Source organism: Piliocolobus tephrosceles, chromosome 6 (assembly GCF_002776525.5).
Source record: "Piliocolobus tephrosceles isolate RC106 chromosome 6, ASM277652v3, whole genome shotgun sequence".
In the NCBI taxonomy this organism is placed as follows: domain Eukaryota; kingdom Metazoa; phylum Chordata; class Mammalia; order Primates; family Cercopithecidae; genus Piliocolobus; species Piliocolobus tephrosceles.
Genome location: NC_045439.1, coordinates 15,508,134 through 15,532,586, shown reverse-complemented (window position 1 = coordinate 15,532,586; position 24,453 = coordinate 15,508,134). Strand labels below are relative to the sequence as shown.

Genomic DNA, 24,453 nt, shown 5'->3' with positions numbered 1-24,453 from the left:
AGAAACACAAAGCAAAAAAAGAGAAATAAAAATATATCAGTAATCATAATATACAGGTATCATAACGCACCACTTAAAAGACAGAAACTCTTGATCAAAAAATAAAATCCAGCTATATGTTATTTACAAAAGGCACACCTAAAACATATGACAAAGAAAGATCGAAAGTAAAGAGATGGAAAAAGTTGTATCAGATAGCACTAACCAACAGAAAGCTGGAGTATCTTTATTAATAGGAGAAATGAACTTTAAAGCAAAAGACTTATTAAAATTATGTACATCACAAGATAATAAAAGGAACACTTCACTAGGGAAATAACTCTATTCCAAGCTTGAATATCCTCAAAAATTTGTGAAAAGCCTTAAAAATATATAAAATAAAAATGGAGATATCTTCAAGGAGAAATGGACAAATCCACAATCATCATGGGTATTTTAACATATGTTTCTTATAAACCGACAGATCAAGAAGGAACAATATTAGTAAAGATATTCAAGATTTGAATGATACTCATGAAAACATACAAAATCCTCTATCAATTAGAGAATACAAACACAGTCTTTCAGGCATATATCTTTTTTGTTTTCTTTCTTTTCTTGTTTTTTTGGAGACAGGGTCTCATTCTGTCATCCAGGCTGGAGCGTAGTGGTGTGATCACAGCTCACTGTAGTTTTGACCTCCCAGGCTCAAGTGATCCTCTTGCCTCAGCCTCCCAAGTAGCTGGGCTCATGATACCATGCCTGGCTAATTTTTGTACTTTTTGTAGAGAGACGCAGTTTCGCTATGTTGTCCAGGCTGGTCTCAAGCTCCTGAGTTCAAGTGATCCACCCGCCTCAGACTCTTAAAGTGCTTGGATACAGGTATGAGACACCACTCAAAGAAAAGGTGACAATGAATATTAGAATAACTATAAAAATACTATATATAAGAACTTGTGGGATGCAGCTAGAGCTATTTTTAAAAAATTCACAGTTTTATTTTAAAAAGATTAAATATTAGTGAGCTAGATGTCCAAATTAAAAGCTTAGAAAAAGAATATGAAAGAAGTTTATAGAAAGTAAAATGCACAAAATAATAAACTTCATCAAGGAAAGCAAAAAAAATGGAAGGCTTGACAAAAGCTCTCTCTTACAAAAGACTAATAAAAGGGACGCTTCTAACAAAGGATCAAGAAAAGTAACAAATGAATAATATCAGTAATTTAAAAGAAAACATTACTATAGTTACAGAGGTTTTTAAAAGTAAGGAAATTCTGAAGAAACTGATGTCAAAGAATTTAAAAAGATAATACAATTTTCTATAAAAATGTAACATTCAAGAAGAAATAAAAACTCTAAATATACTTGTAAGTATTTTAACAATTAAATCAGTATTTGAAAAGCTACTTGTACTCACTTAAAATGAAAAAAATAAAAAAAAAAAAAAAAAAGGAAAAAAACACACTGGCAGATTTGAAAGTGAATCCACACAAACCTTTAGTGGAAATGTATCTTTATCTTACATAAAACATTCCAAATCCATTTCATGGTGCTAGGACAACCTTGATACTAAAATGTGACAAAAGCAATTTTATACAGGAAAATTATAGGTCAACTTAGAAAATAAAATCCTAAGTAAAATATTAGCAAATAAAATCCAGCAATGTATAAAAAATATACATCATGGAAAGTTAAGTTTGTTCCAGGAATTGAAAGATGGTTTAACACTGAAAAAGAAAACAAAAATCTATTCATATAATTCACATCATTATGTGGTTAAAGAGAAAAACCATAAGAATTTCCCTATAACAATAAACTCTTAGATATTAAAAATATAATTTACCTACCAAAAACCTATAGCAAATACCATACTAAATGACTAAAACACATGTTCTTTAATGTAAAAAACACATATACATATAAAACTTGGTAGACAAAGCAATAAAACCAAGCCAAACTCACACAAAATAATCATCCCCAAACACACAGAAACTAAAAAGTGTGAGAAATGAAAAGAAACAAAGCCATTATTACAAATAGTGGTTCTGACTTTTTTCTTTTCAATGTAGTCATCTATACAAAAATCCAAGTCAATCTAAATTTGTGCACCTAGTAAGAATTCAATGTTTTATGTATAAGGTCAACAACATTCCTATGCTCTGGCAGGAAAAACATAAATATTCCAGTTTTTAAAGATAATTTTTACAATTGAAACAAAAAGTATAAATAGAAATAAGTCTAATAGTATATTTATAAAATATTACAGGTAATAGTACAAAATATTTTTGAAAGACATAAAAAACAACTAAATAAATGGGAAGATTTGAACATTCACTGATGCAAATTCATTGATTGGAGAGGTCAATATCCAAAAATGTAGTTCCCTCCAAATTAATTTACATATTAGATCCCACAATTCATGTGGAGGAACACAAAAAGCAAAGAATAGACAGTGAAGAGGGAGGAGGAAGGTCAGGGGAAAGGAGAGGGAGGTAGGGTGAGGGTGAAGAGGAAAAAGATCTCACCTTTTCAGAATCAAGACTTAACTATAAAGTGACAGGCTTTTTTTTTTCTTTTTTGAGATAAAGTTTTGCTCTGTTGTCTAGGTTGGATCGCAGCTGATTGCAACCTCAAATTCCTGGGTTCAAGTGAACCTCCTGCCTCAGCTTCCCGAGTAGCTGGGGCTAAAGGCATGCACCAACACACTCAGCTAATTTTTAAAATATTTTGTAGCGTTGAAGTCTTGCTATATTGCCCAGGCTGGCCTTGAACTCCTGGCCTCAAGTGATCCTCCTGCCTCAGCCTCCCAAAGTGCTGAGATTACAGGTGTGAGTCACCACCCCTGGCCAGCCAGATGTTTTAAGATATTTTGGTTCTGATGCAGGGTGAGGCAAATAGACAAATGAAATTCAGTGAAGAGCCTAAAAACAGACTCGTAAGTATGCATGGGAACTTAGTTATATGACAGAAGTTGCATTTAAATAAGCAGAGAAAAGATTAACTGACTAGTCAACAAATACTTAAAAGGTAATTGGGTTATTATTAAAAATATAAAGTAATTCCACCTGATTTTATACCCTAAATGTAAGATCTAAAATTGTAAAACTCCTAGAAGAAAATACATGGGAAAAGCTTCATGACATTGAATCTGGCAATGATTTCTTAAATACGACACCAAAAGCACAGGCAACAAAAGCAAAAATAGACAAATGGGACTATATCAAACTTAAAAACTTCTGAAAATCAAAGGAAACAAACAGAATGAAAGGCAACTGCAAATGGGAGAAAATATTTGCAAATCATATATCTGATAAGGAGTTAATATCTAGAATATACAAAGAACACCAAAAAACAACAAAACCCACAAATAACCTGATTTTAAAATGAGCAAAGGACTCTAACAGACATTTCTCCAAAGAAAACATACAAATGGTTAATAGCATATGAAAAGGTGCTCAACATCACTAATGATTAGAGATAAACGCAAATCAGAATAACAATGAGATTTCAACTTACACTCATTAGGATAGCCACTATAAAAACAAAAACACCAAAATAACAAGTGTTAGCAAAGATACGGAGAATCTGGAACTTTTTAGCACTGCTGGTGAGAACGTACAGCGGTGCAGCTGCTATGGAAAATAGTAGGAATGCTCCTCAAAAAATTAAAAGTGGAATTACCATATGATCTAGCAATCCCCCTAGTGGGTATATATCCAAAAGAATTGAAGGCAGGCTCTTGAAGAAATATTTGCACAACCACATTCACTGTATTATTCACAATAGCCAAGAGGTGGGAGCAACCCAAATGTCCATCAGCAGGTAAATGAATAAACAAAATGTGGCATATAAATACCATGGAATATTATTCAGCCTTAATAAAGAAGGAAATCTTGTCACATGCTATAGCATGGATGAACCTTGAGAACACTATGCTAAGTGACACAGTCACAAAAATAAAATAAATACTGTACAACTCCACTGACATGGGATATTGTAAGTAGTCCAACTCATAGAAATAGAAAGTAGAATGGTGGCTGCCAGGGGTTGGAGAAGGGGGAAAAGGTATAGAGTTTCAATTTTGCAAGATGAAAAAGTGCTAGAGATCTGTTATACAACAAAATGAGCATTATTGAAGCTGCTGCTGAACCATACATTTACAAACAGTTAAGATAGTAATTTTTGTGTTTTTTTAACCACAATTAAAATGTTTTTTAATTAAAAAAATAAGCTTTAAAAGAAAAGATTAGTATATTGGATATTAAAATGCTAAATGACAAAAAATATCATTAAACGAAATTAAAAACAAGTTAAAATTTTAGAAAAGAAATTTACAAAACATATAGTTATAAAGGGTTGGTATCTATAATACTTAAAGAATTCCAACAAATCAATAACATCAGGGGGAAAATGCAACACTGTGATAGAGAAAACATAGAAAAACCAAAATGTACCTCAGTAGGAGAAAAGATAGACTGGATAACTAATATAAAGGATTATTATACAACAGTTAAAATAAATGAAACATCCCATTTATCAACTTGGATAAATTTCAAGAATAGGTCAAATAAAAAACAATTTGCAATAGAATATGTCATATATGTACATGTAAAAAACATACATAATATATATTGTTAATGGATACACACACATGAAGTAAGGGTACTAAAACACAATTAAATTTAATCCACCACATACTCTTTACCTGTACCAGTGCAGCTACACGTTGTTGGAGAAAACCGTACAATCAGGTTGCCCAATTTCATTCATTCACTCATTCATTCACTCATTCACTCATTTGAGACAGGGTTTCATTCTGTCACCCAGGCTGGAGTGCAGTGGCAGGATCTTGGCTCACTGCACCCGCCCCGCCTCCCAGATTCAAGTGATCCTCCCAGCTCAGCCTCCCAAGTAGCTAGGAATACAGGCATGTGCTACCATGCTCGGCTAATTTTTTAATTTTTTTATAGGAACAACGTCTCACTGTGTTGCCCAGACTAGTCTCAAACTCCTGGGCTCAAGCGATCCTCCTACCTCGGCCTCCCAAACTGCTGAGATAATAGGCATGAGCCCAGCCAATTTCACTTTAAATTCATGATCAAGAATCTCACGTGGGTCTTAATAGTACTCCACAAACACATTCATTTCCCTGGTCTGTTCACTCTCCCACATTGTTAGTTGGTTATTTTACATCATCTCCTTTCTCCTAAAATCTCGATGTGTCCATTCCCTTCCTCACACTCAGTGAGAAAACAGAAGACCTTCTATAAGCTGCCAGTACATACCACTTAACCTCCAACCACGTGTGCCTAGTAATTCAACTTTCCTCAGTTTCTAAGCATGAACTGACCATGCTACTCATTAAGCACTAGTAGCATGATCATGCACAAACTCACTTATGCGTTTGATGTTATCCTTCTCAAGGACAGTGTTCCAGCAATTTCCCACTTTATCTGCTCTATTATTATAGGAGGTAGATATCAGGGTTTGGGTGGTAGATATTAGTATATCTACCCCACTTCCTTTTCAGGACTATTCTAACTAGTGTATGACATCTGTAATTTCTCCCATCTTAGGGGAAAAAACCCTCTTTTGACCTCACTTCATCCTCTGCTATGCTCTTCACAGAATTTCACTATTCCTTTTAACAGAAAAGCCCAAGTAGTCTGCATATGTGGATGCAAGGTTAACTCTGAGTCAGTCAATGCTCAATCTTCAGTCCCCATCTTATTTAACCTAACAATAGCATATGACAGTTAATCATTTTCATCCTTGAAACATTTTTTCACTTGTCTTCTGAGACAACCCACATTGTTTTCCAAATTCATAGATCCAGACCAGACTTCTCTCCCAAATTCCAGACTCATATAGCCCACTGCTTAACATCTCTGCTGTGTGTCTAATAAATGTCTCAAACTTAACCTGTCCAACTGAACTTCTCTCCCCACCCCAGATATCTCCCCATCAGCAGCCTACCCCATATTAGTTGATGGCAATTTCATCCTTCCAGCTGTTCTGGCCAAAAACCTTGGGGCCACACTAGATTTCTTCTGAATTCTCATACCCCACATCTAACTCATCAAAAAATTCCATTAGATCTAATGCCAAAATAGTCCTAAAATCTGCTACTCCACAGTTTAGACCAGTTCCATCTCTTGCTGGGATTACTGCAACAGTTTTCTATCTGGACCTCATGTTTCCACATTTGTCCCACTACAGGATTATCACAGTTATCAACCAGAATTATTCTTCCAAAATAGGAGATAGCTACTCTTCTACTCAAAACTACCCAATGGCTCCCCATTTTGTGCAGAGAAGAAGCCATAGTCCTTACAATGATCTTCAATGTCCTGAGTGATCTGTACAATCCTTCTTCCATATGATCACCTCCACGTCCTTTCCTACTAACCCTCACTCATTCCATAATCCCATCTTAAAGGGCCTTAATACTGGCTGATCCCTCTACCTAGAAATCTCCTTCCTGAGATATCTACATGGCTCACTCTCACTTCCTTCATGTCTCTATTGCACTATCACCTTGGTGAGGCCTTTTCTGACCACCTGATTTCAAAGTGTAGCCACCCTATTCCTGTTTCCTACTATACTTGTCTTGCAACTTACGACTACTTAACATACTACAGAAATACTTATTTGTTACTGTCTGCCTCCCTGTGTAAAGGAAGAATTTGCGTCCACTTTGCTCATTCATTATAAGATCTCAACACTGAGACAGAACAGTGCCTGGATCACAGGAGATGTTCAATCAATATTCACTGAATCAATGGAAAAAAATTATAAAATTTCCATAACTGAAAATGTGAATAGTGGGCACATAAACTCAGTTATATCATTTTCTATTTTTATTGTTTTATAGCATAACATTTTAAAGAGAAATTTGGAAAACATAAACATTTATTATTCACACTTATGCATTCTTATTATTCTAGGATATCTTTTGCTAAATTCCCTTATGGGCTTTAAAGTCCCTGACACTCAGCATAGTTTTGAATAATTTTAATTCTTTCTTAGAAAATAGATAAAAATAAACTGTGACTGCTAAATACAGTTATCAAGTAAATTTAAAAATACATATTTAACATTATTTGAACAAATGGAATATATAATACTTGGAAGTTTCTGTGAAAATAATCTCATTTCAAAAGTTGTCCCTGTTGTTCTGTGTTGTTACTCACATTGAATCTACCTTTAAAAAAATCATATTATGAATAAACTTTACTACAGTCAAAAATTTCTGCCGTAAGAATAATTATAAAGGGATCTGCGAAGCAGACAGTCAGTAGGCAATCCCTGTTTACCCCCAATCCTTTGGAGGGGAATCAAAGGTCTGCTCAGATATCTGGGGGAAAAAAAAACTCACTAATGAATGGCTCAAGCTAATGCGTTAGCATCTGAATATTGTGTAACAGTGTTTTAGGAGAGGAAGAACTGGGGCAACAGGGTAACACTTTGGTTTCTAGGTCTCCTATTTTCCCAACACCTCCAACTCAATGTTTACCTTGAAATAACTAAATTATCTTAGAGTCACTGATTTTGGCAAGTGACTGATAAGGCTTATTATCAGAGACCAAATAGATTTTCAGGACACATGCAGATAAAAAAAACCATGACTACATGTCAATACAAATCAATCAGGAAGGGAGACAGAGGTAACTAAAAAGCTGGTTTAGGGTTAGGTTATCTGATTCTCAATGCAAACATGTTCTTTATGGAACCCGACCCTTACCCACACATCTTGAGATACGTACATTAAAAGAGCAGAAACCTGAAAGTGGCATGATTAGCTAGGCATTTATTAGAGAAAGATGTAATTTAAAACTTTCTTGCATGTAAGAAAATAAAGAGAATAGTTTTAAATTCTCAATGGTATATTTTAATTTTGCTCACAGTAATCTGAAATGTAAACAGTACTTCTCAAAAATAGAACGGATATAGTGCTTTACACTTTAAAATGTACTTTCACAAGCGTTAATTCATTGTGTCTGTATGACAATCTTATAAATTAGGTATGATAAATATTATTTTACAGATGATGAAATTAAGATTCAGAGAGGTTAACGACTAAGTAACTTGCCTCATGTCCCAAAGCTAGGAAATAGAGAATCAGAAAAATATCCTCCTAACTAAAATGCCTCTTACATTGTTCAAAGAATTAATCAATAAATAACATTATCTGAATTGAGCAAGGTTAGATTTTTCTACTTCTGGAAAGAGAAAAATAGTCGAAAATCCAGAGTCTTTTCCCTTTAAGTACAGATACTCTGTACTGTTCAGTCAACACATTATTTTTCTTAACTGAACCTTATGGTTGTATTTATCTACCTGGGGATTCATGTTAATGATCTGTTTTGAAAATTTTCAAATACTCACCTCACCGTTAAATTATAAAAACAGAATGCATATACCATATTTAAGCATAAACATGAATGTGTCCTTTCTGACATTATTTGCTTATAAATATGAACAGACATAATTTTGAAGCTATTATCACTTTACCAACACTTTTTTTTTAACTGTCTTTAAAGTCACCAACATTAAAATCAAATATCCAATAACTACCAAATTCTCTGATTTGAAGTTAGAACTCAACAAATGTTTGTAAAACTGTACTACCAAAAAAATTCTATGGAAGATATATATTAGCCTGCACATTAGAAATGTTTTGTTATTTTCAGAATCTCAAGAGCCTGATCAAATTTTCTGGTTGAGAACAGAACAGTAAAAATAGCAAATTTTCATTATCATAAAATATGTTTAAAGTTTCTAAAATAAATTTACTTTAACCTGTATGTAATCTAGGCTGCAAACTATTATCTATAAATAATTATACGGGCTGGGCATGGTGGCTCATGCCTATAATCCCTGCACTTTGGGTAAGCAAGGCAGGCAGATTGTTTGAGATCAGTTCAAGACCAACCTGGGCAACATGGTGAAACCCAGTCTCTACAAAAAATACAAAAATTAATTCAGCATAGTGGCGTGCGCCTGGAGTCCCAGCTACTTGGGAGTCTGAGGTGGAAGGATGGCTTGACCCCAGGAGGCAGAGGTTGCAGTGAGCCAAGATCTTGCCACCCTGGGTGACAGACCAAGACCCCATCTTAAAAAAAAAAACAAAAAACAAACAAACAAACAAAAACAAACAAAAAACCCATAAATAATTATATGAATATTTGACAAATATCTCTAGAATACAGGCTCAGGAGGTTAAGGAATTTGTTATGTTCACCATTATATTTCTAGGGTCTAGTACAATACCTGGCAATGGTAAGTACTCCAAGATTTTTTGAATTACTAATATATATACAGAGATAAGTATAATATCATGAGCAGAAACATCAAACATACATAAAAAGCAAATTCCTGAAGATTAAATATATTTCCCAGACCAAATGAGGCCAGAATTTATAATATAAAATTGTGATATACTGACAGAGAAGCAGATTTTGGTGGAAGATCACTTCCATTTTGAAAAGGTTTAGTTTGAGGAGCCTGTGAAAGAGTCAAGTGGAGATACAACATTCACATATTTGGATCTTCAGCCCAGAAGAGAAGGTTGGCCAGCAGAAGGCTGGGAATGAGCAGCATGTCAAAAGAGTACAGCATAAAAAGGGACGAGTACCTAGGACTGAGCTTTTAGGGGCATCCTCAGGAAGAAGAGGAAAAGCCTACAAAAGGCAGTGAGAGAGAGAAGGAAAGTCAGGTGGGTGCTGTGTCACAGAGCCAAGTTGAGAGGTGATTTCCAGTTCAATACTACCAGGCAGTCAAGTAAGGTAACTAAAAAGTATTAATATGCACGTCAATGGTAACATTGGCAAGAACAGCCTCAGTAGATGGCAGCGGGGTGGGGGGGGCAAGGGGGTACAAGCAGAATTCGAATTGATAAGGGAGTAAGGGACATGTGAGTAAATAAAGACAAATACTGACAAAGGAGAACAATGAGACAATAGCTAGGCGGGAATATGGTATTCTGAGATATTTCTTCCTTTTTATTTATCAATCCATTCATCTCCCCATTTTTAAAATTTTAAGACAGAAAGACTATGTATGCTTAAACAGTAACAGAAATGGTCAAAGAGGAAGAGGTTAAAGAGAAGAGAAGGCAGACAGAGTGTATCAGTTCATTCTCATGCTGCTGATAAAGACATATCTGAGACTGGGCAATTCACAAAACAAAGAGGTTTAATGGACTCACAGTTCCACATGGCTGGGGAGGTCTTGCAATCATGGTGGAAGGAAAGGAGGAGCAAGTCACATCTTACATGGATGGCAGCAGGTAAAGAGAGAGAAAACTTGTGCAGGAAAACTCCTCTTTTTACAACGGTCAGATCTCGTAAGTCTTGTTCACTATCATGAGAACGGCATGGGAAAAACGTGCCCCCATGATTCAATTACCTTCCACACCAGGTCCGTCCCGCAACATGCAGGAATTCAAGATGAGATTTGGGTGGGGACACAGCCAAACCATATCATTCCTCCCCTGGCCCCTCCCAAATCTCATGTCCTCACATTTCAAAACCAATCATGCTGCCTTCCCATCAGTCCCCCAAAGTCTTAACTCATTTCAGCATTAACTCAAAAGTCCATAGTCTAAAGTCTCATCTGAGACAAGGCAAGTCCCTTCCATCTACGAGCCTCTAAAATCAAAAGCAAGTTATTACTTCTTAGATACAACAGGAGTACAGGCATTGGTTAAATACAGCCATTCCAAACGAGAGAAACTAGACAAAACAAAGGGGCTACAGGCCCCACACAAGTCCAAAATCCAGCAGGGAAGTCAAATCTTAAAGCTCCAAAACGATCTTCTTTGACTCCATGTCTCACATCCAGGTCACGCTGATGCAAGAGGTAGGCTCCCATGGCCTTGGGCAGCTCCACCCTGTGGCTTTGCAGGGTATAGTCCCCCTCCTGGTTGCTTTCACAGCGTTGAGTGTCTGTGGCTTTTCCAGGTGCACGGGGCAAGCTGTCAGAGGATCTACCATTCTGAGTGTTTCACGTGTCCATGTGAAGAGATCACCAAACAGGCTTTGTGTGAGCAACATGGCTATTTATTTCACCTGGGTGCAGGCGGGCTGAGTCCGAAAAAGGAGTCAGCAAAGGGCAGTGGGATTATCATTGGTTCTTACAGGTTTTGGCATAGGCAGTGAAGTTAACAGCAATGTTTTGGGGGCAGGGGGTGAAGCTCACCAAGTACATTCTCAAGGGTGGGGAGAATTAAAAAGAAACTTCTTAAGGGTGGGGGAGATTATAAAGAACCTTCTTAAGGGTGGGGGAAAGGCTGGGTGCGGTGGCTCAAGCCTGTAATCCCAGCACTTTGGTAGGCCGAGACAGGCGGATCACGAGGTCAGGAGATCGAGACCATCCTGGCAAACACGGTGAAACCCCATCTCTACTAAAAAACACAAAAAACTAGCTGGGCGAGGTGGTGGGCGCCTGTAGTCCCAGCTACTTGGGAGGCTGAGGCAGGAGAATGGCGTGAACCCGGGAGGCGGAGCTTGCAGTGAGCTGAAATCTGGCCACTGCACTCCAGCCTGGGTGACAGAGCTAGACTCCGTCTCAAAAAAAAACAAAAAAAAAAAGGGTGGTGGGGGAAATTAAAAAGTACATGGATCTGTTAGGGTGGGGCAGAAACAAATCACAATGGTAGAATGTCATCAGTTAAGCTATTTTCACTTCTGTGGATCTTCAGTTACTTCAGGCCATCTGGATGTATACGTGCAGGTTGCTGGGGATATGATGGCTTAGCTTGGGCTCAGAGGCCTGACACTGAGGTTTAAAGGACAGTGGCCCTCTTCTCACAGCTCCACTAGGCAGTGCCGCAGTAGGAACTCTGTGTGGGGGATCGGACTTCACATTTCGCTTTTGCACTGCCCCAGCAAAGGCTCTCCATGAGGGCTCCATTCCTGCAGTAAACTTCTGCCTGGGCATCCAGGTGTTTCCACATATCCTTTGAAATCTAGGTGGAGGTTCCCAAACCTCAATTCTTGACTTCTGTGCACCCATAGGCTCACCACCACATGGAAGCTGCCAAGGCCTGGGGCTTCCATCCTCTGAAGCACCAGCCTGAGCTGTACCTTGGCTCCTTTTAGTCATGGTTGTAGCAGTTAGGAAGCAGGGCACCAAGTCCCTAGACTGCACACAGCAGAGGGGCCCTGTCCCTGGCCCACAAAACCATTTTTTCCTCCTAGACCTCCAAGCCTGTGATGGGAGGGGCTGCCGCAAAGGTCTCTGGCATGCCCTGGAGCCATTTTCCCCCTTGTTATGGTGATTAACATCCAGCTCCTTCTTACTTATGTAAATTTCTGCAGCTGGCTTGAATTTCTCCTCAGAAAACAAGATTTTCTTTTCTATTGCATTGTCAGGCTACAAATTTTCCAAACTTTTATGCTCTGTTTTCCCTTTTAAAACTGAATACCTTTAATAGCACCCAAGTCATCTCTTGAATGTTTTGCTGCTTAGATACCCTAAATCACCTCTCTCAAGTTCAAAGTTCCAAAAATCTCTAGGGCAGGGGCAAAATGTCACCAGTCTCTTTGCTAAAACATTACAAGAGTTACCTTTGTTCCACTTCCCAACAAGTTCCTTATCTCCATCTGAGACCACCTCAGGCTGTTTCATTGTCCATATCATTATCAGCATTTTGGTCAAAACCATTCAACAAGGCTCTAGGAAGTTTCAAACTTTCCCACATTTTCCCGTCTTCTTCTGAGCCCTCCAAACTGTACCAACATCTGCCTGTTACCCAGTTCCAAAGTCGCTTCCACATTTTCAGGTATCTTTTCAGCAGCACCCCACCCATGGTACCAATTTACTGTATTAGTCCATTCTCATACTGCTGATAAAGATATATCTGAGACTAGGCAATTTACAAAAGAAAGAGGTTTAATGGACTTACAGTTCCATGTGGATGGGGGAGGTCTCATAATGATGGTGGAAGGCAAGAAGGAGCAAGTCATGTCTTACATGGATGGCAGCAGGCAAAGAGAGAGAAAGAACTTGTTGCAGGGAAACTCCGTTTTTAAAACCATCAGGTCTCGTGAGACTTATTCACTACCACAAGAATAGCATGGGAAAAACTTGCCCCCATGATTCAATTACCTCCTACCAGGTCCCTCCCACAACATATGGGAATTCAAGATGAGATTTGGGTGGGGACACAGCCAAACCATATCATAAACATACACATTTAACCTGGAAACCAAGGAGGCAGAGTAGGGATGGGGCAGAAAGAACACTGTACCAAAAAATATGATATTTTGGTATCAGTTGGGGCTGACATGTGAAACCAAAAAGGAATGCGAGCTAATCAAAACAGAAATGGTTTCATGGAAATATTTTTAAGGTACAAAGGGTCTAGATAAAGAAACTTCCTAAACAGGTGCTGGGTAGAATCAGAAGAGCAAAGAACAATCAGATCAAGTTTCAGAGGACTCAGCAAAGGAAAATTTCTACCTGAGCACTGAGAGTTAAACTCGAAGTCGAACATGATAGTATGTCCTCTAGGGCTAAGAGAAAGAATGAGCAAGCAAGCAGTCTAAGGATCAAAGAGATATGCAACCCTTACAGCTTAATAGTAATGTTAAACTATTAACATAACCTAGAGCGAGGCTGTATTCAGTAAATAAGGGCACCTATTAATTACTCTACTTCAGCTTGAACTGTACTATTTCATTTTTGCACCCAAACCACTAAGTGCTCAAAGATGATGGTATTTGACTGGATCCCCATCATCCCTTTGAAGGGTGGTTGTTGACACAACTAGCAGAAAACTCTTCTCTTGTGAAGAGTGACCTGGCTGATTCAGTCGCACAGCATTTCTGACTAATGCTTATTACTGTATTAAGACCTAGCAACTCTGGTCAACTTTGATTTTTATTTGTTTGTTTACTTTTGGGCCCTAATATTTTGCTGTTCCCCAGGGCCAAAGTCTGTTTCTATCTATTGCCAAATGATCTGCCATGCATACCTATAAACAGAGGATTCATTAGGTGATTCTTTTCATGAGTGTACTACCAGAACCTAGCCTACCATCTAGCACATGGGCCCCTAACCCCTAGGCCATGGACCAATACTGGTCAGTGGCCTGTTAGGAACCAGGGCACACAGCAGGAGGTGAGCAGCACACAAGCATTGCCACCTGAGCTCTGCCTCCTGTCAGATCAGTGGTGGCATTAGATTCTCCTAGGAGTGCCAACCTTACTGTGAAGTGTGCATGCAAGGGATCTAGGCTGCACATTCCTTATGAGAATCTAATGATAAATGTAATGTGCTTGAATCATCCCATAGCCATACCCCTATCCTGGTCTTTGGGAAAACTGTCTCCCAGAAACCAGTCCCTGGTGCCAAAAAAGCTGGGGACTGCTGATCTAGCACATAGAAAGCCCTCAACAAACATCAATGGAATGAGCAAATAAAAGTGATAATCAAATCTCTCTATGCAGGGGGAGTTTTACACATTTACAAACCAAGGACCCCTTGGGCAGTCTGTTGAAGCCTATGGATCCCTTCTCAAAATAATATTTAAAAATAGATAGCATTATAGAGGAAATTAATTATAGTGAAATACAGATACAAAATTATTTTTTTAAATTGTGACATCATCACAAACATGCTTCTGTGACACAGGGTGGGCTTGCCAAGCCCTAGGCTTCTCTGCAGAGAGATCTGGCTGGGCCAGTTCAGTGGCAAAACTACTGACGACATCTAGAGAGTTTTTGTTCTTGGTTTCTCAGAGAAAACTCCTCCAAACTCCTGCTTGGGAAGCCACTGTGCTCAGAGTGAAGTGGTAGAAAGCAGCCGAGGGAGTTTGCACAGTTCAATGTGTCCACTTTCACCATACCTGTCATTTTCTGTATGGTATCCTCATCCTTAGCTGTGCCTATTGTCCCTGAATGCACAGACCTTTTCGGTCTTCCCTTAGGGTGAGGAAGGCACAGCTGCTTATGTCAACAGGGGCAGAGATAGAATCAAGGGGTTACCTGTTTCTTACACAGACTTACAATCAACCCTCCTGGGTCCTGCATCACCTGCATTCCTACTTCGAGGGGTACCTGCTGCCTCCAATTCTTGAACCTTTTTAGGGGGTCAGAAGTACAGACAGCCTGCTTTTAGGCTTCCCATGTTACTGTCATCCATCTTCTAAAAGATAGTTGCTATTTTCTCTTTTGAGTGCATGTCTATCTTATCCCTTTCCTTTTATTCTTGTGGGATGTATTAAGGAGGCAACAGTAAACAGATTTAATCTGCTACAATTTGCCGAAGTCGCCACTAAAATTTTTACAAAGTCATAAAAAGTTTTAAAAATCAAATTTAGAAGTAAACGCCTCAAAATTCATCTATTTTATAACTATGATATTTGTATCAAAGATGATCAATTTACTGTAATAACTACAGCTTCATGAAGGTAGAGATCATTTCCACTTCACTTATTCTTGTATTGTCCAGTACCCAGCATAGTAGAGGTGATCAGTAAATATTTATTGTATAAGTAAACTGAATGAATATAGATGTGATTAAAAAATTAGGACCTTGAATTTTTATAATTTCAGCACTTATCTCACTCACCTAGGATTGCTTAAGCAATACTCCAAAATCCAATCAGAAATAGATATACCTAATTTGGAATCCAAGAAGGATGTATTTTATAACAACAAAGTCCTTCACTACAAACATTTTACTATGATTCCATATATTATACCAACCATTTCCTGGTTAGAAATGAAATTGACATTCAAATTTACTTAGTTATCTTGAATAACTAGTAGTGCAGAAACAAATGTAACTTCTATTACAACCATTATATAAACAGTATTTAATTACAACTAATAGATGTACAATTTTAAGTGTCATTAAATGCATTTGAAATATTAAACAAATTCTAATTAATACTGAAAATTAAAGTCCTCCAAATGTAAAATCTGCACATTAGCCACCACATTTTAATTCATGTTGAGCAAAAACCAGCAATATTATTTAAAAATTGGGTCTAGTAGATCTGTCATTCTTGTCAAGAGAATTCAAAGGGCCTTCATAGCATGTCCTACTTTGTTATCACAATGTAAACAGTATGTACTTTGCTTTATGATTCTTTATTGGCCACTATCAAAGTCATAATTCTCCTGAAGGGACAAAAGTGTTATTTAATTTTTCAGTTATATTTTATATGTTTTATGGGGAAAGTTAAATGCATAGTGTCTTTTTTTTTTTTTTAAATAAATAGAAATTCTGATATATCCATCATGGTTTACCGCAATTTTAGCAGGACGGCTCCATATTAATTTTAAACTAAAAATCTCTACATTTTTCATGGACAAATCTGCACGAAAGTTCAGAATTCATATGGCAGTTTTCTGCTAAATGTTTATTCTACAGTTTTCATCCTTGTTTACATTCAGTTATTACTAACTTCAAATTAAAATATCATACTCACTTCATCAGCCACAAACTCCTTACTCAGACCAAAATCTGTCAGCACTACATGGCCATTAGAATCAAGTAGAATATTCTCAAGCTTAATGTCACGATATATAATCCCCAACTGCAAAAAGAAAGAAATATAAATTTTAAAATAATTTACAAAAAATGAATTAAGACAATCTTTCTTGTCTACCTTTTTATTTTTTTTAAAGGCATTTCCCTCCTCAGGATCCTGTGACGGCTCTTGGTGACTGGTCAGGGCAAATGGAAATTCTTTTATCTGCTGCGTTCCCTGGACATCTCCAACCTACTTCTTTGTTCTCCTCATGCACAGGGTCTATCTCGTTAGGTCAGCTTCTTTAGGGTCTCCCTCTTGACTAGTGCTTCTTCATGTTTCTATTGTTCCTATTTCACTCTCACTCTAGATGACCTTCAGGTGCCTTTGCAGCCAATTCTTGTCCATCACTTCCTAATGGCTTCAGAAGAATTTCCTGACTAACCGGATCCCCTGGTCATTTCCTTGTGTTTCATCCTACAACACCTATGTTTACATTGTACTTACCTATACATGACTGATATTTTCTAGGTACTTCCTATTTGTCTTTATATACCTATACTCTAACTCTGTTATTCACTTTTTATGTATTTATCAGGTATTTATGCAGCACATCATGTATAAAATAGGAAAATGTATAAAATAGGAAATTCATAAAGAATTGCTGATTAACAGGCTCTTAAACATACAGGTTGAAGATCATAGGTTAATCTTACTCAAACTTTAGTTTTTTTTTTTTTTTTTTTTTTTTTGAGATAGGGTCTCACTCTGTCACTCAGGCTGGAGTGCAGTGGCGTGGTCTTAGCTCACTGCAACTTCAAACTTCTGGGTTAAAGCTATCCTCCCACCTCAGCCTCCAGAGTAGCTGGGATTACAAGTGTGAGCCACTGCACTAGGCTCAAACTTTAGTTCTAAATAAGCAAAGAAAATCAATTAAGTAACATTTATAGATCCCTCTGTTTTACTTTGCATTTATAAAACTTATTTGTAAGTTCTATAGCAAAACACTTCAGCTATATAACAAATAAATCTACCCAACTCATATAAGAGGTGCTTGATCTGCACAAATTGTTTCATGTTTTCAGTTATGTCAGGCTGAATTAAATGTTTCTAAACTTAGAAACATTGCTTTCTTCAATGCTAAGAATACGAGAAAGTTCTTAATAATCTCTTACAATGGAAATCAAAATTACATACAGAAAAACACTAAGGGGCAGGCACAGTGGCTCATGCCTGTAACCCTAGTACTTTGGAAGGCTGAGGCAGGAGGGTCACTTAAATCCAGGAGTTCAAGACCAGCCTGGGCAACACAGTGAGACCCATCTCTACAAAAAATTTTTAAAATTAGCTGCGTCGGGAGCAGTGACTCCCCGCCTGTAATCTCAACATTTTGGGAGGCCAAAGTGGGCAGATCATCTGAGGTCGAGAGTTCGAGACCAGCCTGACCAACATATAGAAACCCTGACTCTACTAAAAATACAAAATTAGCCAGGCGTGGTGGCACATGCCTGTAATCCCAGCTACTTGGGAGGCTGAGGCAGGAGAATCACTTGAACCCGGGAGGCGGAGGTTGCAGTGAGCCGAGATAGTGCCACTGCACTTCAGCCTGGGCAACAAGAGCAAAACTCCGCCTCAAAAAAAAAAAAAAAAAAAAAAATTAGCTGGGTGTGGTGGCACACATGTAGTCCTAGAGCTACTCGGGAAGCAGAGGCAGCAGGATCACTTCAGCTCAGGGTGTTTGAGGCCACAGCGACCTATGATAGCATTCCAGCCTGAGCAACAAAGCGAGACCCTATGTCTATGTTTAGACCCTACATCTCTATTTTTAAAAAAACGGAACCAAAAAGGGACAAGCACTGGTGGCCCATGCCTGTAATTCCACACTTTGGGAAGCCAAGATGGGAGGATCACTTGCGCTCAGGAGTTTGAAACTAGCCTGGGCAGCGTGGCAAAACCCTGTCTCTACAAAAAATACAAAAATTAGCCAGGTGTGGTGGTGCATGCCTGTTGTCCCAGCTACTCAGGAGGCTGAGGTGGGAGGATCACCTCAGCCCAGCAGGTTAAGGCTGCGGTGAGCTGTGATCATGCCACTGCACTCTAGCCTGGGCAATGGAGTGAGACCCTGTATCAACACAACACAACACAACAAAACACAAAAGTACTAGGCAATTTTCCTCTAAGAGTCTCAGTGCTCTACAAGATAGACAGGAAAGAAAATGTCTAGAGCTTATATTGAACAGACATAGACTTGGAGCATTATACGCATCTAGCAACCAGGAGATGCTTTTTCCTTAAAAACAACCTCTTTGGAAAATATTTTAGGAACAAATAATTTACTATCTGCGTCAGCTTATCACTCGCAAAGTAAACATCCATTTTTGCCTCTTCCTGTGAAACCCAATGTTAGTAGCTTTATCAACATTAACATTGCTGGCTTTGCATTATATTTATTTGTATATTTTTAGGGTAGTAAGATTAGGAGAAGATTAACCGAGATTTCATTTGCTGTATTACTCTCATTCCGTATCAATTACAGTTATATCCAACATTCACTGTTATATTTACTTCTGTGTTTGACAATGAGCAAGTTTCACATAAATTAAAAACTGGATTTTTGGACAAGCACAGTGGCTCACACCTGTAATCCAACAATTTGGGAGGCTGAGGCCAGCAGATTGCTTGAGTCTAGTTCAACATCAACCTAGGCAACATGGCAAAATCTCATCTCTATAAAAATTACAAAAATTAGCTGGGTGTGGTGGCACATGACCGTGGTCCCAGCTCCTCGGGAGGTTGACATGAGAGGATCACCTGAGCCTGGGAAGGTGGAGGCTTCAGTAAGTCGAGATTGCACCACTACACTGGACTTTCTAGCTTACTCACTGGAGCTATTCATTTTGTTTCTTACTCATATTTATGATGATTTCTACCATCATTTTTATATTATAAACTAATTGTCCTAAATCATAAATTCCAAAGGTCTTTCTTTGCAGCGTATTCCTGGGTCCAATAGTTTCTTGTATGAAAATGTCTTATCTTATATCCCACAAAAATCATCTTAAAGCTTGTTACCGTATCACGAATTCTATCAAAAGAAGTCCAAGTGTCTGTTCCGCTACCTCAGTTTGAGTGCCTACTTGACTGTACCTCGTTCCCCTTCCTCTCCATTGTGCCGCCACCCTGCTCCCCAATCCCCTATTGCCAAAGGTTTCTTTCCCTCCTTGTTCTCATACATTTTTCATTTAGTCTCCCTAAGATTCCTACCCTTGAACTATCTCCCTTCACCTGGCAGGTCTTGTTTCTGCTCTGGGCTGGATCTGCCCTTTTCCTGATCTCTTTTTTTCTGACATCTTACCATCATTTACTCTCACAGCCTCACCCATCTGTTACCTCCACCTTACTGCCTGCCCCTTTAGAAATGTCATCCTTCATCCTTCCTTTTTCCTTCAATTCTCTCCTTTCTTTTCTATGCTCCATAATTCGCACTTCAATCTCTATCTTAAACTAGTGTAGGACCTGAATACAACATGACAAGGAAGAGTGGCTTCATGATGTACCTGAATTGTCCTAATTTAAAAATTACTTCAGTACTTTCTGTCTCTGAGGAAAAACACAAGCCTAGTCTACATAATGACTGCTTCTACAATGTTTCCTTATTAAGTAAAACAAAAAACGGAGTCAAAATTTCTTGGCTCAAGATTAATGGTATCTGCAATAACATTTCTTAAAGTTTAAACTGATTGTTACAGTTGGAATAGGGTCACAGACATGAATTCCATTTAAAGTTTTTTAGTAAGAGTTCATCCTACCTGGGGACAATGGAGGAGAAAGGGGGTGGGAGCAAGGGACGGTGTCAGGGACAAAACAAATGGAAAAGAAAGCCAGAGTGCGAGAGTGGGAAATAACCCTTATTCTCCAACCTCATCAGGACACACCCCGAAGGTTTACAGGCAGAGTCTGCAATGCAGTAAATTACAATGAAGGAAATACATATTATGACTGATGGTTTCATTTTATTGGTTATTTTAATAATTAAAGGTTTTTATTTTAATGATACTTTGTAACAAATAAGCATTAGGATTTTTCAGGAAAAAGGCCAAAAACTGCTAAGGTTCTTTTCAATCTCCATCATAGCAAGTACAATTGGAAGGTAGACTTTTTTCAAACGGAATTATGAAATTGAGAAAATTGGTAATGTTAAGTGTGCTTTCATAATCTCCACTAAGACAATAACACGTAAAAACATGAGCTCTTCTAGCTCCATTATTACCTTAGTTAACAAACTTCAAAAAAGAAACTTGAAAAATCAAGTGTCTTACCTTGTGGAGATGTTCGAGGGCAAGCACAATCTCTCCAACATAAATCTGCACCTCGTGCTCTGTGAAACGCTCTCTTTGAGAAAGATGAGTAAAAAGTTCTCCACCATTTATATAATCTAAAAATGAAATATATTTTTCTTTCTTAAACTTGTATTCATATATGAAAAGCAGTGTTTCCTTTTAATCACTTTGGATTTATCATAAGGCACTGATTTTAAAATACTGCTATTTATACAATTTAGCATATAGTTTCATGTAGATTTCTAGATTCAGATAGCAATACAGTTTCACAAAAAAAGATTACCTTAAATATATTCATATGAGTTTGCAGAGTATTGCCATTAAAACTATTGCTAAAATCTGCATATATTTAAATATTTTTTTCAAATACAGCATATCAGAAACCTCTGCCATCACCATATAATGCATACTTAACCTACTCTGGAGTACCAAAACATCAGCCACCGCAATAACCAAAACCAAAACAAAACACAAAGTCCCATCCTTTCATTTGTAATAATTGCCAGTCACCTGTAAACAGATTCCCTATTTTCCACAATTGTCTACGTGCACTTCCAAAAATTTATATTAGGTAATAGACACCCTTTTATTTAGCCCAAAAGTATAAGTATTACAACTTGGTCAAATCAAAGATTCTAAAAGTAGAAGATTCCTATCTCCCTTTCAATTTTCTCTGTTTATCCCAAGGGGGATAATGAAATAGGTGACCAAAAGGCTACATTGAGAGATAAATAAGGGAGCTGGTTAATTTTTTAAAAAACCAAAAGAGTTATGTTGACACATGGCTGTAGACATTTCTTCATAAACTCAGAACTTATTTATCATTCATTATTTTAGGTAACAACTATACAAATTAATATTAGAAACTGCTCAAAATCCTATAGAATAAACTTTTTGCCAAATAAATGTTGCAAAAAAGCTTTAAATTATAGTTTCATCAGAAACCACTGATACAGTAACACACAGTATTTGTGTGTGAGAAACTATTAATAACTAGAAAAGTCACAAATGCAATTTAAAGCTTTTCTCCTGAAAAATCTGAAAAGCGTATATCCCAAGTATATTCACTTGTTGAGTTTACCACAATTTGATAAAAGAATGAAATTCTTCATGAACTCACAAATTTTTCTTTTACTTTATCCATTTAACTTCAAATTCCAAAAAGCAGGTACAACAGAATTAAAGAACTCTAATAGCTAGTTGTTTTGCAATGCATTTTACAAACCACAAGTCAGCAAAAACCATTTCCCTTCTCAGGCTTCTGTATTTTACCAAGGAGTTTTAATTATATCTGAACACAAAACTAATTATTAAAAAAGTACAAAGGAACACAGGATTCCTGCAAATTAATAATGAACTTTTTTCCTACCTTAGTTATTTACTTAAAAACCCAATACTCCTGTTTATGCATAAATGGTTTCCATAGTCAGTCATGATACAGAAAGAAACACGCATATATCAACTGACAAACTCCTACATAGCCTTGAATGTCCAATTCAATCATCTCATCTTCTATGGCCACTCCAGCAGAGTTGATTACTTTCTTCTATGTTACCATTATACTTATTTAAGACTTCCAGCACTGCAATTGTTTATTTGCATACTTACTTTCTCTGCTAAAGTAAGGATTAATATATTCATCACTATTTACTCATCACAGTGCCTGCATGCAGTAAGCACAAAATAGATGTTTATGGTATTAACAATTGAACACAAATTCTTAATACTAGAATATATTATAAACAGGGTCTCTGAACAAAACCACTCTGAAACTTAAGAGGCCAGTCTACTATTTAAAAAATCTAATGTACTCCTGTTTCAAATGCAACATGGCATAGTTAAAAGAAACAGGGCTTTGTAATTGATGGACCCGAACTAGACAATGCCTCCACAGCTGTCCTTCTTTAAGCAAATTAAGTCTCTCTAAGCTTCAGTTCTTTATCTATAAAACAGGAATAACAACTACTTATGAATTATTGTTACTTGGGACAAAGTGCTTTATTTTCCACTTACTAGGAGATTACAAAAAAGTAACCATAAATTTAAGGAGACATACCTCAAATATCAAGTGTCCTACTTCCTACTTTTGGGATCGATTGACTTGACATCATAAAATAAGTTATTTTATTTTGAGGGAGTAGTTATGGGTTGTATACTTTATAAGCTGAACAGCAAACTCTATGAACTTGGGAATGCATGGCGGATGCAGTGGTGAGCATAGCTGCCTTCAATCCACGAACAGGCAATGTCTTTCCATTTATTTAGGTCTTCTTCCATTCTTTCAACAATGTTTTGTAGTTTTCAGAGTATACGTTTCTGTACTTCTTTTGTTAAATTTATTCCCAAATATTTTATTCCTGTTGCTCCTAAAGTAAATGGTTTTAACTTCATTTTCAGATTGTTTATTCCAAATGTATAGAAATATAATTGATTTTTGTATGTTGATCTTACATACTGCAATTTTGCTAAACATATATTAGTTCGAGTAGTTTCTGAGTAGATTCCTTAGGACTTTCTATTTATAAGATGTCATCTTTAGATAAGAGTTTATCTTCTTCCTTTCCAAACTGAAGGCCTTTTGTGTCCTTTTCTTGCCTATAATGTTGAATAAAGTGGGAAAGTGGATATTCTGTCCATGTTCCTCATATTATGGGGAAAGTATTTAGTCTTTAACCATTAAGCATTATGTTGGCTTTTGGTTTTTCCACAGATGCCTTTATCAGGTTAAGAAGTTCACAGCCGGCCGGGCACGGTGGCTCATGCCTGTAATTCCAGTACTTTGGGAGGCCTAGACGGGCAGATCACGAGGTCAGGAGATCAAGACCATCCTGGCTAACATGGTGAAACCCTGTTTCTACTAAAAATACAAAAAATTAGCCGGGCTTGGTGGCAAGCACCTGTAGTCCCAGCTACTGGGGAGGCTGAGGTAGGAGAATGGCGTAAACTCGGGAAGTGGAGCTTGTAGTGGGCCGAGATAGCGCCACTGCACTCCAGCCTGGGCAAGAGCGAGAATCCGTCTCAAAAAAAAAAAAAAAAGAAAGAAATTCACATCCATTCCTACTTTGTTGAGCATTATCATGAAGGAGTTGAATTTTGGCAAATACTGTTTTTCTACATCTATTGGGAGGGTCATATGCTTTGTGTTCTTTATTCTGCTTATATGGTATATTAAACTGACTGACTTTTGGTTGGTAAACCAATTTTACACTACTGGGATAGATTCCACTTGGCCATGGAATATAATTATTTTTGTTACTGGATTTGGTTTGATAGAATGTTGTTGAGAATTCTGCATTTATATTCATAAGAAATAATGATCTGGGCCTGCCATGGTGGCTCATGTCTGTAATCCCAGCACTTTGGGACGCCGAGACGGGAGGATCACTTGAGGTCAGGAGTTTGAGACTAGCCTGGCCAACATGGTAAAACCCCGTCTCTACTAAAAATACAAAATTAGCCAGGCACGGTGGTGTGCACTTGTAATCCCAGCTCGGGAGGCTGAGGCAGGAGAATTGCTTGAACCAGGAGGCAGAGGTTACAGTTGGCCAACTGCACTGCAGCCTGGGCCACAGAGAGACTCAGTCTCAAAGAAAAAAAAAAAGGAGAGAGAGAGAGAGAGATAATGGTCTGTAGTTGATACCCCACACG

The 24,453-nt window shown here is 37.6% G+C and overlaps 1 protein-coding gene across 5 annotated transcripts in view; it reads right to left on the bottom strand.

The window, feature by feature from the left end:
- Nucleotides 1-24,453, bottom strand: part of RPS6KA5 (ribosomal protein S6 kinase A5) — a 194,583-nt gene that overhangs the window by 56,068 nt on the left and 114,062 nt on the right. For all 5 annotated transcript variants that reach the window (XM_023205450.1, XM_023205451.1, XM_023205455.2 and 2 more), the window contains 2 exons: nucleotides 20,785-20,900; nucleotides 16,424-16,531 (listed from right to left, as the gene is read on the bottom strand). In XM_023205450.1, the coding sequence (XP_023061218.1) occupies nucleotides 16,424-16,531; nucleotides 20,785-20,900 (224 nt within the window). The remainder of the gene's footprint in view (nucleotides 1-16,423; nucleotides 16,532-20,784; nucleotides 20,901-24,453) is intronic.